The sequence below is a fragment of the Thamnophis elegans genome, chromosome 2, assembly GCF_009769535.1.
Source record: "Thamnophis elegans isolate rThaEle1 chromosome 2, rThaEle1.pri, whole genome shotgun sequence".
In the NCBI taxonomy this organism is placed as follows: Eukaryota; Metazoa; Chordata; class Lepidosauria; order Squamata; family Colubridae; genus Thamnophis; species Thamnophis elegans.
This window is the reverse complement of record NC_045542.1, coordinates 158,309,729-158,328,384: the sequence shown is the minus strand read 5'-3', so window position 1 is coordinate 158,328,384 and position 18,656 is coordinate 158,309,729. Positions and strand designations below refer to the sequence as shown.

The window sequence follows — 18,656 nt, the reverse complement described above, 5'->3', positions numbered from 1 at the left end:
GATTGGAGTGAGAGTGTTGGAAGGAAAATCCATCTGGTTCAGTTCCAAGCTGGGAGAAAGACGCTAGAAACAGGCTGATTGGAAAGAAAGTTTAATGATGAACCGAACCACACACAAAGATAGTGTGCAGTTCTGGGTCAGCTGAACTACTGGTTTTGCTTGTACATGGACTTTTATACTGGTTTTTTTTTCAACAGCATTTTGTAATCTGGAGGCTTGCTTCATGTGTTTTTATTATTTGATTGGTTTTACTTGTTTAGCAACAGCTAATGATGGATCTTAATTATTACTTCCTTAGCTGTAATTCTGCCACACATATGTAATTTGATTTTATCCTGTTGTCTATTGCCTCTAGCTTGCTTTACTTAATGGATCGGTACTGTTTCCACTTTTCTTAATGAATGGAGTTTAAATTATGTCCTGTCCTTTCTTAATCCCATCTTAATTCCTAAAGGTGTTTGCAAATCAATTGGCCCAATTTTTCTTAATGGCCCCAAAATATCTGCTGAGAGCTATTAAGACTGTCTGTTTTTTGTTTGTTTGTTGTTGTTTTTTTGACTTTAAGAGCATGTTTCTCCATTTCTCCCTTTGGGGAAATATAATATTCTGCTTTTAATATTCCCAAAAATATTTCATTCTTCCGGGGGTGAGGGTGGGCTTCCCACAAGAGCAAGATACTTGAGGTCCTGAGCAGGGCTTAGATAGTATTGTGCAAAAGTTTTAAGCCGTCATTGTATTTGTTATTTTAGCAAAAAATTAAATGACCATAATTATTTTTCCATCTCTGTATTAAGAGTCAAATGCAAGAAATATGTATATAACCAACACAAATCGCAGAACAAAATGGCTTCTTCAGGGAATAGTCAGCAAGAGCCTTGGTGGGGCAGTGGTTAGAGTGCAGTACTGCAGGCTACTTCTGCTGACTGCCGGCTGACTGCAATTTGGCAGTTCAAATCTCACCAGGCTCAAGATTGACTCAGCCTTCCATCCTTCCAAGGTGGGTAAAATGAGGACCCAGATTGTTGGGGGGTAATAGGCTGACTCTGTAAACCGCTTAGAGAGGGCTGTAAAACACTGTAAAGCAGTATATAAGTCTAAGTGCTATTGCTATTTAATGTGACCTCGCTTGATCTCTTGAGTGTAAAATTCGAAATGAAACAGGGAGAAGAATAAAAAAGCAAAAAAAAAAAACCTACCAGAGAGCATTTGAGTGAGGCTCTTCCCACAAGGCAGTCACGCAGCCCAGGTGTGGGCGATGTTCCAAAAGTATGGAGATGTTCAAAATCAGAGATGATCAAAAGTATGGAGGAGGTGAAGGAGGGTGTGATGCCTGGTAGGGTGGGAGTCAGGCCTAAGGATTGCAGGGTGTCCAATATAAGTGTGGACCCTGTGGGGGAGGGAAAGGCTTATGGTAGTGACCAGATTTTAAAATTGGTAAAGCGGGACACCACTGACCATGGGGGGGGGGATGAAGGGGTGCCCAACACGTAGCCCAGCGTGCCCAGGTCCTTCTTCTCGCCTGGTCTCATCATCACCCTCTGGCCACCCGAAGCCTTCCAGCCAGCCTGGGGCGAGTCGGCCGCAGTGCAGCCGGTGGGGGCAGGAAGACTTCGGGCGGCTCCTGGGTGGCGGGCATCCGGGCGGGAAGAGCCAGCGAGGGAGTGGCAGTGGCATCTTCGGCGGCGGAACAGAGGCGCAGCCCCAGCAGCAGGGCAGCCTCCATCAGGTGGCGAGGCGAGCTGTGTGCACGAGGCCTCTTGGCCAGCCCGCCTCACGACTTGTTAGTGCTCAGCAGGGCGCAGCCTCCGTGCGGCCTCCAGCCCCGCAGGCTGCCCCCGCAGCGCACAGCCATTATAGTCATCCTGCAATTCCTTGGCGGTGGCTGCGGCAGCCGCGAGACCTCCTCCTCCTCAGCCACTGCCATCTTGGCTCCCCCCTCCCTCAGCCCCCTCCCTCCGGCTTCCCTCAGGCCCCGCCCTGCTCTTTCCTCGCCCTCGCTCAGCAGGTCCTGGCAGCACCGCCGACGCCCTTTCGTCAACTCACCCATGGGAAGCACTTAGAATTTCTCCCGTCCACCCATCCCTTTGTTAACTCTCTGACGAGGGAACAGTGAGAATGAATTTCATTTGGAAGCGCAGGAACCTGATTCGACGTAGGAGAATTCACCACACCCCTTCTTCCAGGACCGTACAGCAGCAATTAACCGAATGGTGGGGACGCTTCGTGGGGGCGGGGTGGGTGGGAAAAGAGCCGGAGAAGCCTGCCAGCCAATAGGGATGCAAAAGGGGAGGGGAGGGGCCCCGAGCAACCAGCCAATGGGAGGGAGCAGCTCAGGCGGCCTCTAATGGAAACTCTCTGCTAGCATAGTGAGAAGTCACCGGTGGATTTCTCAAAATCTTTGGAGTGAAACTGAGATACTAACTTGTGCATTTTTTTAAAAAATTGGGACTTTTTAAAAACACTGTGGGACAAATTGTGAAAAATCGTGACTGTCTCGCCAAAAGCAGGACGTCTGGTCACCTTAGCTTATGGGAACCATGTGGGGACCCTATGGGGGAGGAATGGCCTATGGGTATCTGTGAGGACCTAAAGATTGGGATAGGGGAGGCCTTTGGAAGGCAAGCCTGGACCTGTGCTAGGCCTCCAAGAGCTTCTCCAAACTCTAAATAGCCACTGTTGAGCTTAACAACTTGCACATTCATTTGACGGCTTCATCAGGGAGAGAAGGGAGTGGGGGTAGTTCAGCAAGGTAATCTCACTTAACCACCGTCACAACATGCAACCAAAATTGGCAGGCCCCATTACAGTTATATCTCAAGGGCTACTTACAGTATATGATAGTTGGGGAATTATGGCACTCAATCTGGAGGACAAGGTAGAAGACAGAAGCTCCACATGATGGAATTCCACAATCAATATAATATATGACATCTAGAAACAGGTAGTTCATCTTTATCAAACAACAGTTTCCATTTTTTCCTCTCCCAAGTACAGGTCTAAATCAGAGATGTGTTGAGTAAAAATGGTTAGGCTGGTATTCAGAGTCTATTTCTCACCTACCCTCAACAGGAGTTTAGAAATGAAATTCAAACTTTCTCCAAACTCATCAACTTTTGCCTCATATGAATTGTCTAGTATGCGATAAGGAGTTATTTAGGCCTAAAGTACTGTCCACAGACTGGACATTTGAAAGGTCTCTCCCATATGAGTCCTCTGGTGTTTGACCAGGTTTGAATTGAAATGGAAACTTTCCCCACAATTAGGGCATTCAAAGTGTTTCCCTCCTATGTGAAACCTCAGGTTTTAGCAAATCCAAGCATGCAGAGATGAAGTGAGGAAAGCTAAGGCTCATAATGAACAAAGGCTTGCAACAAAAGTAAAAAATAACAACAAAAAGCTTCTTCCAACATATTAAAAACAAGAAAAAGGTCAAGGAAACAATTGGTCCATTGGTGGGAGAAAGTGGCAAGAAGGTGACAAGCAAGAGGGAGAAAGCAGAACTACTTAACTCATTTTTGGTTTTTTTTTTCCATTTCTTTACACAAAGGGAAAGCTGTAGGATGCAAGTGGGTATACAAGAAGAAAGCACTACCAATAATGAGGTACAATATAAAGCAAGGTTAGTGGCACAAGTTTTTTCACAGATGAAAAATGTGCACTGTGATGAGGTATTCAGGTCAACAATGAAGAGTGAAAGCATAAGGCTGGCACTAGCATTGGCAGTGGCACTTGACCATAAAATTTGGCATTTTGACATAACCACTGCATTCCTCAATGCAGAATTAGAGGAAGAATTTACATGGTTCAAGCACCAGGGTATGAAAGTAAACATCCTAAAAAGTTGTATAAGTTGAACAAGGCCATTTATGGACTGAAACAGCCAGCCAGGAATTGGAATATCTATTTAGACAAGGTGTCAGCTCCGGCCAGGTCAGAGGCCTGGAGCTGCCATTCAGGGAAGACGACTGGGCCAGTTGCCAAGACTCACCATCCCACCTACACAAACTGAAGAAATTCATGCTAACAATCCATGATTAATTGCCGGGTGGTTTCACTCTGGGCCACAAGGTGATGGGGGTGCGCACGAGCGGGGTGCGGCTTATCTTAATTACCAACGTAGCTATAAAAGGTGATGGGAAGCACAGGGTGGCAGCTCTGGCAATTTATTCATTGCCTTAGTGCTTTGTTGGTCCGTTCGTGCCGAAGGAAGAATACAAACTGCATTTAAAAACCGTTTCTGTTTGGCTGATTTCATTAACCCTTCAGAACCTGACACAAGGTATTGAAGGGTCTTGGGTTTAAGAGTTGTAAGGCTGATGGTTGTATATACACTGAAAAGTTAACGGTGGGGATTGTCAACTATTAGTATTTCTGGATGATCTTTGTTTCATTGCAAAGGTTGTATCACAGTAAAAAGGATTCTCGGGTATTTGAAGGAAACTGTGAATTTGGGCCTTCAAATACAGATATATGAAGACTATTAAGGTAATTGGATTTATGTTTATTCCAGTCATGAAGGGAAGTGTGTCAGAGTAGATATATTCATGAATTGGAATATATTCATGAACTGGAATAGGACATAGTAAAAAGTCAGCCAATGAATAGGCATAACAAAAGATCAGCCAATGGAAGCTAAAACAATTTGGAGACTGGGCGTGGCTTAGCTCTGTCTGCTGCTGTGAACTGAAACTGTTCTCTCCTCTGCCCTGTGTTTGCTTGTATTTGCTACCACATTGGAACAATAAACATGGTATTGTATATTTGCCTTATGTGTTATTGAATCCTGCTGAATCAGTTACCTTTGTGTGTTTTCTGGATGTGACTGCTGCAAACTCTGATAGAACAGTTGCAGGAACTGGGTATGTCTAATTTGATGAAAAGAAGGACTAGGTGTGTCATGGAAACAGTGTTCCAATATCTCAGGGGCAGTCACAAAGAACAGGGGCTCAAAACTATTCTCCAAAGCACCTGAGGGCATAACAAAAAGCAAGAGGTGGAAACTAATCAGGGAAGCAAGCTAGAACTAAGCAGAAATTTCCTGACAGTTAGAACAATTAATCAGTGAACCAATTTGCCTCCGAATGTTGTAAACTGGAAGTTTTTCAGGAGAGATTGGATAACCATTTGTCTGAAATAGTGTAGGGTTTCCTGCCTAAGCAGGGAGTTGGACTAGAAGACCTCCAAGGTTCCTTCCAACTCTCGTTATTCTACCCTTCCATTCCCTTCCTTTCCCTTCTAATCACCAGGTGGGAATTCTGACTGAAACTTTTGCCACAAACAAGTCACTAATTTGGTTTCTCCTGTGTGTGAGTCCTCCGATGTGTCACCATGTGGGAATTCAGACTGAAACGTATGCCACAAACAGGACACTCATACGGCTTCTTTCCTGTGTGAGTCCTCTGGTGTATCACCACGCTGGAAGTACGACTGAAACGTTTCCCACACTCAGGACATTCAAAAGGTTTCTCTCCTGTGTGAGTCCTGTGGTGTACAACCAGGTTGGAATGGTGACTGAAGCATTTTCCACAATCAGGACATTCAAAGGGTTTCTCTCCTGTGTGAATCCTTTGGTGTATCACCATTTGGGAATTCTGAGAGAAACGTTTGCCACAAACTGGACACTCATACGGTTTCTCTCCTGTGTGTGTCCTCTGGTGTATCACCAGTGGGGAATTCTGACTGAAACATTTCCCACAATCGGGGCATTCAAAGGGTTTCTCTCCTATGTGAGTCCTCTGATGTGTCACTAGATGGGAATTTCTAATGAAACTTTTTCCACAATCAGGACATTCAAAGGGTTTATTTCCTGTGTGTGTCTTCTGGTGACTGATGAGATTGAATTTTCTAAGGAAACATTCCTCACAATATGGACATTGGTATGATTTCTCTGCTGTGTGAGTCCTCTGGTGTTTCACCAGGTTGGTATTCTGACTGAAACTTTTCCCACAATCGGGACATTCAAAGGGTTTCTCTCCCGTGTGAATCCTCTGGTGTTTCACCAGGTCAGAATTCTGAATGAAACTTTTCCCACAAAGAGCACATTGAAATGGTTTCTCTCCTGTGTGTGTCCTCTGGTGTACCACCAGCTGGGAATTTTGACTGAAACTTTTCCCACAAAGAGCACATTCAAAGGGTCTCTCTCCTGTGTGAGTCCTCTGGTGAATCATGACCTGGGATTTTCTAATGAAACTTTTCTCACAATCAGGACATTCAAAGAGTTTCCCTCGTGTGTGAGTCCTCTGGTGCATCACAAGGTGAGAATTTCTAGTGAAACATTTCCCGCAATCAGAACATTCATATGATTTCTTTTTTGTGTGCATCCTCTAGTATATTACCAGGCCGGTGTTTAGACTGAGGGTTTCAAAGGGTTTCTCCCTGGTGTGAGTTCTCTAATGTATCACCAAGTTGCCATGCTCACTTCGTTGGGAGCACATGTAGGGCTCCTCCCCTATGTGGGTCCTTCCATGAACCACAAGGAGCAGTTCTGACTAAAGCTTTGGCCACATTAGTATTGCTTTTCTCCAATGTGGATCATTTCATGCACACTCAGTTGTGATTTGAAATACGCACTTTGACCACAATACACACGTCTGTGGAGCTGCAAAACGGGATCACATGACCCTAGAATATGGCAATCGTCATAAATGTGAGTTAGCTGCCAAGGATTCAAATATAGATCACGTGATGATGGGACTGCTGCAATAGTCATAAGTATGAAAAAGGGTCATAAGTCAGTTTTTTCAGTTGCATTGTAACTTCAAACAGTTACTAAATGAACAGTTGTAAGTTGAGAACTACATATAATGAATCCTTGTGTTCCACATACGCTACTCTTTTCAGTTTGAAATCTCTTCGTGATCACCTACTGGAGAAGGAGGATAATTTTGGGGTTTTCTGAAGGAAATAGAGAATATTTTTATTTCTGGCTTCATTTCCTTTCCTTTTTAATGTTGCTTGTTATTCTCAGGTGTCCAGAGTTCTCTTATTGGTTCTCTCTTTGCCTGTAAGATTCAAAGAAAAGTGTAAGTTTTATTCTTAAAGAAAAAATGTACGGTACATTAACGGTGGAAAGCAAATATGCCACAATGCTAAAATAACCTTAGATTAATTATGATTTATTTCACACATTGAAGATTACTGAGATCCAAGGTCACATTTGCATTCAACCATGAAATTCTCTGTATGACTTGGGTCAATATACATTCTTAGTACAGCAATTATTGGATAGAATTGCTGTAATTAGGATTAATACAACATATAACAGAATAATAGAGTTGGAAGAGAACTTGAAGGTCTTCTAGTCCAACCTTCTGCTCTACCATTTCAGAAGTGGCCGTCAAATCTCTTTTTGGAAGCCTCCAGTGATGGAGCACCCAAAACCTTTGAAGGCAAGGAATTTTCTCTTTAGTTCTAGATTGCTTTTCTCTTTAGTTTCCGTCCATCGTTTTTCCTGGTGCTTTGAGAAATAGTTTGACTTGTCTTTGTCTATATAGGAGCCCTTCAAATAGTGGAACACTGCTCCGCTAGTCTTTCTCATTAGACTAAATCAGGGGTCTGCAACCTTAAACACTCAGAGCCATTTGTTTCCCTTTGCCACAGAAAACATTGGAAGCCACAAAATCCTGGTGGGTGTGGCCTACTTGTCACTCCCACCGAGTCACATGACCTCCCCCAGCCACTCCTACCCAGGTTAATTTAACTCCCGGTGTTTGCTGTGGGAAATGGATCTCTTTCTCTCTCCCTCCCCTTTTCCCCTTCTCTCTCTCATTTGTTTCCCTCTCTCCAGCTCTCTCTCTCTCATTTCTCTGTCCCTCTTTCTGTCTGTCATTTGTTTCTCATTTTCCTCTCTCATTCGTTTCCTCTATCATTTTCTTATTTATCTTTTTCTCCCCTTTTCTCTCTCTCATTTCTCTCTCCCCCTCTCATTTCTGTTTTTCTCTCTTTTCCTCTCGCTCCCTCCTTCCTTCCTTCTTTTACTTTCTCCCTTCTCTCTCTCATTTGTTTTCCTCTCTTTTCCTTCTTTCTGAGAAAGGGAAATGAGAGCTGGAGGGCGCTCCAGCTCTCTCATTTCTCTCTCCCTCTCCCCCTTCTCTTTTTCATTTGTTTCTTTTTCCTCTCTCATATTCACTCCCTCCATCATTTTTGCTTTTCGCTCTCTTTCTTTTTCTCCTCTTCTCTGTGTCTTTCTCTATCTCCTCTCTCTCTCTCTGTCTCTTCTCTCTCTCTCTTTCTCCCTCCCTCCCTCTCTCTCTCCCTCTCTCTCTCTCAGATAGCCGAGACTGGGCCAATCTGATGAGCTCTCCTTGGGGCTCTTCGCTACTCCTTTTCTTTCTTCTTGACAACTTTTCGGAAATCCGGGCTGGCTGAGGAGCAAGCAGGAGCTGTGACGGCAGCTCCCTCCTCCTTCTCCTTTTGCAACCCCTTGGCCAGCTGTTGCAGAGCCAGGAGGGCGTGCACGAGCAGGGATACGTTCCTCAAGCAAGTGGCTGGGCTTGACCAAAGTGAAGCAAAACAGTCTGGAGCTGGTGAGTCGATGGGCTGATGGGTGAGCGTCTTTAGTGAGAGCGCTCTGTCTTTCTCTGAGCAGGGTAGCGGGAAAAGTGGGCTGGCCCTGCCAAACATTGCATGCACACCCCAGGGATCAGGCTCGGAGAAAGCCGGAGTACCCTCACCAAAGATGCTTGCCCATCAGCCGGTCAACCTGCCAGCTCCGCACAGCTTTGCTGCACTTTGGTGGAGCCCGGCCTCTCACTTGAGGGTATCCTGGCTCATAAGCGCCCTCCTGATCTCACAACAGCCAGCCAGGGGGTCACGTGAGGAGGAGGAAGCTGCCAACACGGATCATGCTTGCTCCTCAGCTGCGGGCCTGTCCTCCTTTCCATCATGACCTCCTCCCGGATCACATTCCCACCCTGCCAGACCTCATGTTAGCAAGTTTGGCGATGGCCACGGCCAGGTTGGGCCAGTGTCTCGGGGTGAAGAGCAAGTCACGCAACAGGGTCAGAAGGGAGCTGCAGGAGAGGGGGTCAAAGAGCTGCATGCGCCTTGAGAGCCATGGGTTGCCTAACCCTAACCCAATTCCCGTAACCATTTTTTGTATGTTTTAGCCTTCCGTCCCATACCATAATTACCAAGGATGCATTTTCTGTTTCAGACTTTACCAATACTTGTGATACGCCATTTAAATAACAGCAGATGGAGTTCTCTTAAGTTTATATTGCAAGGGAAAAAACAATAATTAAATTATAAATTATTGCAAGACAGTAAGGAAAGAGGAAGTTGGGTTTACCAGATTTCAAATTGTACTTTGAGGCTTGTTGTTTTGTCTGGCAAAAAGAGTGGGTGACTCTCCAAATAAAGAGGTTACATGAGCTAGAGGGCCATCAATTAAGATTTTGAAGGCATGACTATTTATGGTATGGCATGATTAGGGAATGATATAAAGGCAATGAATTTTGGAAATATAAAGAAGAGTTTTTCATAATTTATGGTATGCATGTCACAAAGCAAAGGAATGGAGTAACATACACATCTTAATACGAAAGACTATAAAAGGGAATATAAAGATAAAAGCACATAGGGTTTTTTTGAAAAAATCTTGAAAAAAACGGAACATTGATATTATGTATATTGATGGAGGCAAGAATTCTTTGTGCATAAAAATGGAAGAATATCTTCATTCCCACAATGGCTGAATGGCTGCGAAGCCTGATGGAGTTAGCAGAGAGGGCTAAATTGGCTGCTTTGATTAAAGAAAAGAACAGGATTAATTTTGTTTCAACATGGAAACTGCTTTTGGACTGTTCTTGAGATAGAAAAAAATTAAAGTTTGATTTTGAGTTTTGTTGATACGTTTGCCATTATAGAAGTAGCTAGTTTATGTTATCATATGAAAGTACCGTAAATAGTTTTATGTTAGCACCTTATTTTAGTGCACCAAAAGGAATCAGAAGTCAATGGTTTTCTTTTTCTTTTCCCCTTAACCCTACACTTATCTCGCTCCCCCTTTTCCTCCCTTCTACCATGATTTTCAATTTTTTTGCACTTTTGAATTTTATATTTTGATCAATTGATAATTTTTTTGTGAGGAGAAAACTCCCAAATTCTTAGCAGTGCAAAGCATTACTATTAAGTAACTATTAAGTTGCTGGGGATAGATTATACAATTGTAGATATTTGCATAGAGAAAAATACAAATAAACAAATGTACAAATTTATATATCTGGAAAATCCATGTATTTTCAGCCTGAAAAATGTTGTAAAATGGTTACAGTCAAACCTTTCAAGCTACTTTTAGAGATGTGGGGGCTTTAACTGATGAAATGATGCCTAAAGCCTCCGCAAGATTTGAAGCAGCCATTTTGCCTATGGAAGTTCTGAGATGCAAATAAGGGCGGAAAATACTTTCCACCACCACTCTGGTGACATCCCCATTCAAGAAGTCCTCACTTACTGACTGAATTTGGGACTGGCATCTGTGTCACTAAGCGCCTGATCATGAAGCCTGAGGTCACATGAGAGTGCCAACGTACATCTGTTCCTCTGCAGTTGTTAAACAAATCACTGTGAGTTATTAAAGGGAATTTCACATGATCATGGCTTGCAAATTCCTACTCACATCCCCACTGATTTTCCTTGTGTGAAGCGAGCTGGGAAGGCCAGAAATTGGGATCTTGAGTGTGGGACGCTGAAACCATCTTGAATGTCCACCGGTTGGCAGAACCCAAATTGGTACAACTCCTTTTCCTGCATATTCATAACCATAAGAACAGCTGACTTGTTCAGGTCACTGATTTCTGGACCACGTCTGCATTTGCTTTTACAGTGCCATAGTAACTTTGAAGGCTCATGAAACAAATTGTAAGCATGGACCACCTATGCAAACTGAACATCTGACAAGGTCGTCAATTGGACCTTTTTAGTTCAACCTGGTTAATACACGGATGGGGCACCAATAGGAAATACTGTGCCTGTAGGCTAGACGTGGAAGTAAAAAAATAAAAAAGACACAGTGGCAGATCAGTCCGATATTATTGCCAAGAAAGCATAACAGGGTCCATAACAGAACAAAAGAGTTGAAATTGGAAACCTTCCAGTCTACAGAAGAGGAGACCGAGGGGGGAAATGATAGCGGTCTTCCAATATCTGAGGGGCTGCCACAAAGAAGAGGGGCTCAACCTCTTCTCCAGAGCATCTGAAGGCAGAACAAGAAGCAATGGATGGAAACGAATCAAGGAGAGAAGCAACCTAGAAACAAGGAGACGTTTCCTGACTGTGGGAACAATTAACCGGTTTGCCTGCAGAAGTTGTGGATGCTCCATCACTGGAGGCTTTCAGGAAGAGACTGGACAGCCATGTGCCTGAAATGTAAAAGGTCTTCTGCTGGAGCAGGGGGCAGGACTAGATGACCTCAAAGATCCCCCCAGCTGTTATTCCACATTCTATCTAGTTGCTTCTCTGCTTCCAGGCCGTGGAGGGAACCAAACAGCCTGAGCGGCTCCCGGATTCTCCTCCCACCAGCCCTCAACTCACCTCCCAGCTGCTGCTTCGATCCTTGGAAGAGCCGCCAGAGCCTCTCTACACGCCACTCTCCCCTCCTCTTCCATGAGTCTTCCGGAAGAGGAAGTTCCTCTGTGCTTCTCTTCTTTCGTCCTTTCTAGCAACACAATACTCGATAGTTTTAACTCTTTTAAACTCAGCCACAGAGGTCGCTGTTGTACTGGTGGCTTTCCAGGCAGATGCTGCCATCTCGCGATATGAGGCTGAAAAACCGGCTTGTCCCTTCTCAAACTATGGCGTTGGCCAGATCAGATCGTCTCACTGATTACACGCTATCATCAATCATTTTCAGACTCCTAGCAACCTTTTTTTCCAGCTGAGCCAAGTGAAATAGTAAAATGTGTACTTAGCTTGTAAAGATTAGCTACATGCTGAGCAAGTCCATGAAGTTCTTACGGAATTGCAGAATAAGAGTCGGAATGGATCAAGTCTCAAAGCAGAAAACCCTATTTGATTCTGGGCGATTGGCTGTCCAATCTCCTCATAAAAACCTCCATTGATGGAGAACCCACAACTTCTAGAGGCAAGCCATTCCACTTGTTCTGGTGGATAAAAGATTTCTCCTTGATTCAAGATTGGATAATTTTATCCAATTTCTTTTTATTCAATTCCTGCAACCATTCATTCTATGTTTTACCCTCCAGTACCCTAAATGTCTTTGTTGTAGTTCTCTGCACTCCTTCTAAAGTCCGAACACTTCTTTTCCACCTGGTGACCAAAAGTGAATGCAGTATTCAAAGTGTAGTATTACCAATACAGTATATAACACAGTACCAAGACTGCATGTGATCTTGATATTATCCCTATGGTGCTGTAGACTAGGACTGAATTGACTTTTTAGGCAATTACAGCACACTGCTGGCTTATATGTGATTGTTTCTAAGTCCCTGTCACAGTTACTGCTCTAGAGCCAGGTACAACCCCAGATGCCATGTTGACCTACAGTGAGAAGCAGCACAATAAGGAATGGTCTTTGTGGATGGGTAACAGCCAAGACATCACTTTTGCAGAAGGGAAACATGGTAAAAAGGTTAAAATATGCTGAAGCTGACAAAAATTGTATGCAATGAAATTTTATTTTAATTTATGCCAATTAGTGTACATTCAAAGCAACAATAAAGTTATTCTAAGTCTAAATCGAACTAAGGATCAGTGGAAAAGAGTATTATGGAATGATGAATCCAAGTTTGAAATTTTTGGATCTAATTCTTGATAACACCTGGGAAGAATTGGAGAAATGAACAAATGAATGTTTGTGGCCTTCAGGGAAACATGGTAGAGTATTTGTCCTAGTTTGGAGTTGCATTTCTGCCAGTGGTGTTTGAGATATTGATGGGATCATGAATGCAGAAAAGTATAGACAGGTTTTAGTTTAATTTAATTAATTTGAAAGTCAACATGTCATGGTTGACTTGCAGCCTCCTCGCAACGAAACAATAACAGGAGAGAGAGGAGAGGCATCGGGATGTGAGGGTGGTTTGGAAGGGAAAATCTGGAATCCAAGTACCATCTGGAAGCCAAACGACTGAGCCGCGGGAACAGCGTGGACAGCACGGCGAGTAGCAGACGAGGCTTCAGTAGTGGCAGCTACTTCCGGCTGCGCTGAACAGCTGTTTGTTGGATCCTCGGCCTGGTTCCAGTTTTGCTATATTGCCTATTTGTCGGCTGGCCAGGAGGACACCGCCCAACCACCTGCCCACTGATTGAGATGAGGATTGCTGATGCGCCATCGCCACTGGAGAGGGATCCAGCTACAGCGCATTCAATATTTGGTGTCCTGGAAACATTTCCCCCCCTACTAATCTGAATGAATGAATAAATCCCATGGCAGAGCTCCTAGACTTTTACAGAAGTTTTATATCAAATATCCTGATAAGCCTTGAATTCCCTCGAAATGCTAATGCTTGTTATTGTTATTTTGTGTTATTTTCTTTTTCTCTTTCTCCAGGGATATCCTTTCCTGAAAGAAGGCTGGATGTCAGTCTCTGCTTTGCTTACTTGCTATCGGCTGCCATAGAAACGGGGGTGGTGGTGGTGGTATTTGGGATGGGAAAAAATGGTACTGGAGGTGATATGATAAAGGAAGTGTTTTTCTCACCATCTTCTGCGCATGCTGATGGCCAGTGTTTGGACCTGGTCAAGGCCAACCGTACTCCATACCAACATAATGAGCTTCCAGCACTGACTTTACAACAAACTTTACTCAAGCATTGGACTCATTCTGTACCAAGGCTCTGGCCTGATTAAACTTATTGCTGGCTTGATGGTTCCTGAGTGTGTTTTCTTAGTTTGGCCCAGGTCCGGGCTTGGACCTTTGAGAGCACATTCATTTGAAGGCTTTATCAGGGAGAGAAGGGGGTGACGGGAGTTCAGCAAGGTAATCTCACTTAACCATTGTTACAACATGCAACCAAAAATGGCAGGCCCCATTACAGTTGTATTTCAAGGACTACTTGTAGAATGGTCAATTATGGCACTCATAATCTGGAGGATAAGAAGGTAGAAGATAGAAATGTCAACCTCGAAACTGGCCAAACTGGGGCCATTTTCTTTTCTGCTTCAGTGTTATAGTGCCACATACTGGAGCTGAGGGATAGGGCAGGGGAAATAGAGATAGTTGGGATGCTATACACAAAACAAATGTTCTCCCTTGGGAACCAAGGACATTCCCGCAAGTACTCAGGAGACTGAGGTCACCTAGCAACTGGACTGTATGCTGATTGGATCATGTGACTATTTTGGGAAAGTGACAAACTTTTACTTTTAATTAGATGAAAACCACGGGAACTGTTAGAGTAGGTTTTCATCAGCTTGTGTCAATATGACATCTCTAATAAAACTATTCTTTGAGGAAACTATCTGCCTTGGAGTGTAGTTTGTTCTGGGTATGTTATGGAACTCTGGTAGGAAACTCCACATGGTGGAATTCTACAATCAATATAATATATATAGAAACAAGTAGTTCACCTTTATCAAATAACAGTTTCAACATTTTTTCTCTCCAACTACATCTCAAACCTGAGATGTATTGACTAAAAAGCATCAGGCCAGTATCTAGAGTCTATTTTTCGCCTACACGCTCAATGGGAGTTCAGAAATGAAATTCAAGTCTTCTCCAAACTCATCAACTTTTGCCTCATGTGAATTTTCTTGTATGCAATAAAGAGTTATTTAGGCCTAAAGTGCTGTCCACAGACTGGACATTTGAAAAGTCTCTCCGATATGAGTCTTCTGGTGTTTCATCAGGTTTAAATTTAAATGGAAACTTTCCCCATAATCAGGACATTCCAAGTGTTTTTCTCCTGTGAGAGACCTCTGGTGAATCACCATGTGGAAATTCTGACTGAAACTTTTGCCACAAACAGGACACTAATACGGTTTCTCTCCCATGTGAGTCCTCTGGTGATGGATGACCTCGGAATTTGTAATGAAAGTTTTCCCATGATCAGGACATTCAAAGGGTTTCTCTCCTGTGTGAATCCTCTGGTGTACCACGAGGTGGGAATTGTGATTGAACCTTTCCCCACAATCAGGACATTCAAAGGGTTTCTCTCCTGTGTGAATCCTCTGATGAATCACTAGGCTGGAGTTGCGTCTGAAACGTTTCCCACAATCAGGACATTCAAATGGTTTTTCTCCTGTGTGAATCCTCTGGTGTATCACCAGGTGGCTTTTGTGACTGAACTTCTTCTCACAGAAAGGGCATTCAAAGGGTTTATCTCCTGTGTGTGTCCTCTGGTGACTGATGACCTCGGATTTTGTAATGAAACTTTTCCCACAAGCAGGACATTCAAAGGGTTTCTCTCCTGTGTGAATCCTCTTGTGAACAACTAGGTGGGACTTGTGACTGAAGCATTTTTCACAATCAGGACATTCAAAAGGTTTCTCTCCTGTGTGAGTCCTCTGGTGTATCACTAGGCTGGAGTTGCATCTGAAACTTTTCCCACAATCAGGACATTCAAAGGGTTTCTCTCCTGTATGAATCCTCTTGTGTACCACCAAGTGGGAGTTGTGCCTGAAGCATTTCTCACAATCAGGACATTTAAAGGGTTTGTCTCCTGAGTGAGTCCTCTGGTGTCTCACTAGATGGGAATTTCTAATAAAACTTTTTCCACAGTCAGGACATTCAAAGGGTTTATTTCCTCTGTGTGTCCTCTGGTGACTGATGAGCTCCAATTTGCTAAGGAAATATTTCCCACAATATGGACACTGGTATGATTTCTGCCCTGTGTGAGTCCTCTCATGTTTCACCAGGTTGGAATTCTGACTGAAACTTTTCCCACAAACTGGACACTCATACGGTTTCTCTCCTGTGTGAGTCCTCTGGTGGTTCACCAGGTCAGAATTCTGACTGAAACTTTTCCCACAAAGAGCACATTCAAAGGGTTTCTCTCCTGTGTGAGTCCTCTGGTGTACCACCAGGTGGGAATTTTGACTGAAACTTTTCCCACAAAGACCACATTGAAATGGTTTTTCTCCTGTGTGAATCGTCTGATGAATGATGACCTCAGATTTTCTAATGAAACTTTTCCCACAATCAGGACATTCAAAGAGTTTCTCTCCTGTGTGAGTCCTCTGGTGGATCACTAGGCTGGAGTTGTGTCTGAAACGTTTCCCACAATTAGGACATTCAAAGGGTTTCTCTCCTGTGTGAGTCCTCTGGTGTACCACCAGGTGGGAATTGTGATTGAACCTTTTCCCACAATCAGGACATTCAAAGGGTTTCTCTCCTGTGTGAGTCCTCTGGTGGTTCACCAGGCTACAGTACCGACTGAAACTTTTCCCACAAATAGGACATTCAAAGGGTTTTTCTCCTGTGTGAGTCCTCTGGTGTATCACAAGGTGGGAATTTGCAATGAAACATTTTCCGCAATCAGAACATTCATGTGATTTCTTTTTTGTGTGCATCATCTTGTGCATCCCCAGGCCGGAGTTTAGACTGAAACTTTTCCCACAGTCAGTTCATTCAAAGGGTTTCTCCCTGGTGTGAGTTCTCTAATGTATCACCAAGTTGCCAAGTTCACTACATTAGGAGCACTTGTAGGGCTCCTCTCTTATGTGGGTCCTTCCATGAACCACAAGGAAGCTGTTCTGACCAAAGCTTTGGCCACATTAGTATTGCTTTTCTCCAATGTGGATCATTTCGTGAATACTCAGTTGTGATTTGAAATACGCACTTTGCCCACAATAGACACGTCTGTGGAGCTGCAAAACGGGATCACATGACTCCAGAACACAGCAACCATCATAGATGTGAGTGCCAACCACTCCAATATAAATCACTTGACCATGGGCTGCAATAGTCATAAGTATGAAAAATGGTCATAAATCAGTTTTTTCCCTGGCATTGTAACTTCAAACACTCACTAAATGAACTGTTGTAAGTTGAGGACTACATGTAATGTATCCTTTTGTTCCACATACTTCAAACTCTTTTCAGTTTGAAATCTCTTCTTGATCACCTGTTGGAGAAGGAGAGGAATGTTGGGGTTTTCTGAAGGAAATAGAGAATATTTTTATTTCTGGCTTGATTTGTTTTGCTTTTTAATGTTGCTTGTTATTCTCAGTTGTCCTGAGTGCTCTTATCCTCTTTGCCTGTAAGATTCAAAGAAATGTGTTAGTGTTAGTGTTTATAAAATGGTTGCAGAAGATGTGGAAAAAGAAAAAAATATACGGTACATTAACAGTGGAAAGCAAATATGCCACAATGCTAAAATAACCTTAGATTATGATTTATTTCACACATTGAAGATTACGGAGATTCAAGTTTACATTTGCATTCAACCATGAAATTCTCTTGTTGATTTGGGTCAATGCATATTCTTAGCACAACAATTATTGGATAAAATTGCTGTAATTAGGATTAATACAACATATAACAGAATAATAAAACTGGAAGGGACCTTGAAGGTCTTCTAATCCAGCCTTCTGCTCTACCATTTCAGACAAGTGGCCGTCAAATCTCTTTTTGAAAGCCTCCAGTGATGGAGCACCCAAAACTTCTGAAAGCAAGATATTCGATTGATTGCTATAATCTCTCTTTTGTTAGTTTCGGTCCATTGTTTCTTTTGGTACTTTGGAAAATCATTTGACTTTGTCTATATAGGAGCCCCTCAAATATTGGAACACTGTTATCATGTCTCCGCTAGTCCTTCTCATTAGACTAGACATACCCAATTCCTGTAAGCATTCTTTGTATGTTTTAGCCTCCAGCACCCTGATTACCAAATATACATTTTCTGTTTCAGATTTTACCAATACTTGTGATACTCCATTTAAATAATGGCAGATGGAGATCTCTAAGTTTATATTGCAAGGGAGAAAACAAGAATTTAAAATAAATTATTATAAGATGCTAAGGAAAGAGGCTTGGGTTTATCAGATTTGAAATTGTACTTTTATCGTTGTTTTGTCTGGCAAAAATAGTGGGTGACTTCCAAATTAAGAGGTTACTTGAGCTAGAGGAAGAATTTGATGGTACAACTATTTATGGTATGATACGGTTAGGGAATTATATAAAGGCAATGAATTTTGGAAATATAAAGAAGAGCTTTTTATAATTTATGGTGGGCATGTAGCAAAGCAAAGAAATGTTGCAGTAAGATGAACATCATACAGAAGACTATTAAAGTGAATATGAAGAGAAAAGCTTAATGGATAAAGAACTTGGGGAAAAAATGAAACATTGATGTTATATCAACAGAAAAATGAAAGAATATTTTCATTCCCACAATGGATAACCTGATGAAGTTAACAAAGATGGGTAAATTGACTGCTTTGATTAAAGAAAAGAACAGGAATAATTTTGCTTCTATGTGGAAACTGCTTTTGGATTTTGATCTTGAGATAGAGAAAAAATGAAAAATTGATTTTGGGTTTTGTTGATTAAATATGTTTGTTGTTATAAAACAAACTTTATATTATAGTACTACTTTATATTATATAAAAGAAAATAGTTGAGGTTTTATGATAGAAGTCAATGCTTTTCTTTTTCCCTTAACTCTACACTTTTCTTGCTCCCCTTTTCTTCCCTTCTTTTACCCTTATCTTCATTTTCCTTTGCACTTTTGTATTTTATATTTTGATCAATTAATATT

General features: G+C 42.6%; 2 protein-coding genes across 2 annotated transcripts; both read right to left on the bottom strand.

The window, feature by feature from the left end:
• Positions 1–5,212: 5,212 nt before the first annotated feature.
• Positions 5,213–11,609, bottom strand: LOC116523849 (zinc finger and SCAN domain-containing protein 2-like). Its single transcript, XM_032238938.1, has 2 exons — positions 11,533–11,609; positions 5,213–7,001 (listed from the first exon to the last, which is right to left on the bottom strand). Exon 2 carries the CDS (start codon positions 6,318–6,320, stop codon positions 5,286–5,288), a length of 1,035 nt encoding a protein of 344 aa, XP_032094829.1. The 5' UTR covers positions 6,321–7,001; positions 11,533–11,609; the 3' UTR covers positions 5,213–5,285.
• A 1,108-nt stretch (positions 11,610–12,717) lies between these two features.
• LOC116523837 (zinc finger protein 84-like) lies at positions 12,718–16,912 on the bottom strand. Its single transcript, XM_032238924.1, has one exon. It carries the CDS (start codon positions 16,477–16,479, stop codon positions 14,929–14,931), a length of 1,551 nt encoding a protein of 516 aa, XP_032094815.1. The 5' UTR covers positions 16,480–16,912; the 3' UTR covers positions 12,718–14,928.
• Between the last annotated feature and the right edge of the window lie 1,744 nt (positions 16,913–18,656).

What these genes read in the sequence shown, in the direction of transcription:
- LOC116523849 (XM_032238938.1), bottom strand. Translation starts at nt 6,320, where the DNA reads ATGCACACAAAAAAGAAATCATATGAATGTTCTGATTGCGGGAAATGT.
- LOC116523837 (XM_032238924.1), bottom strand. Translation starts at nt 16,479, where the DNA reads ATGCACAAGATGATGCACACAAAAAAGAAATCACATGAATGTTCTGAT.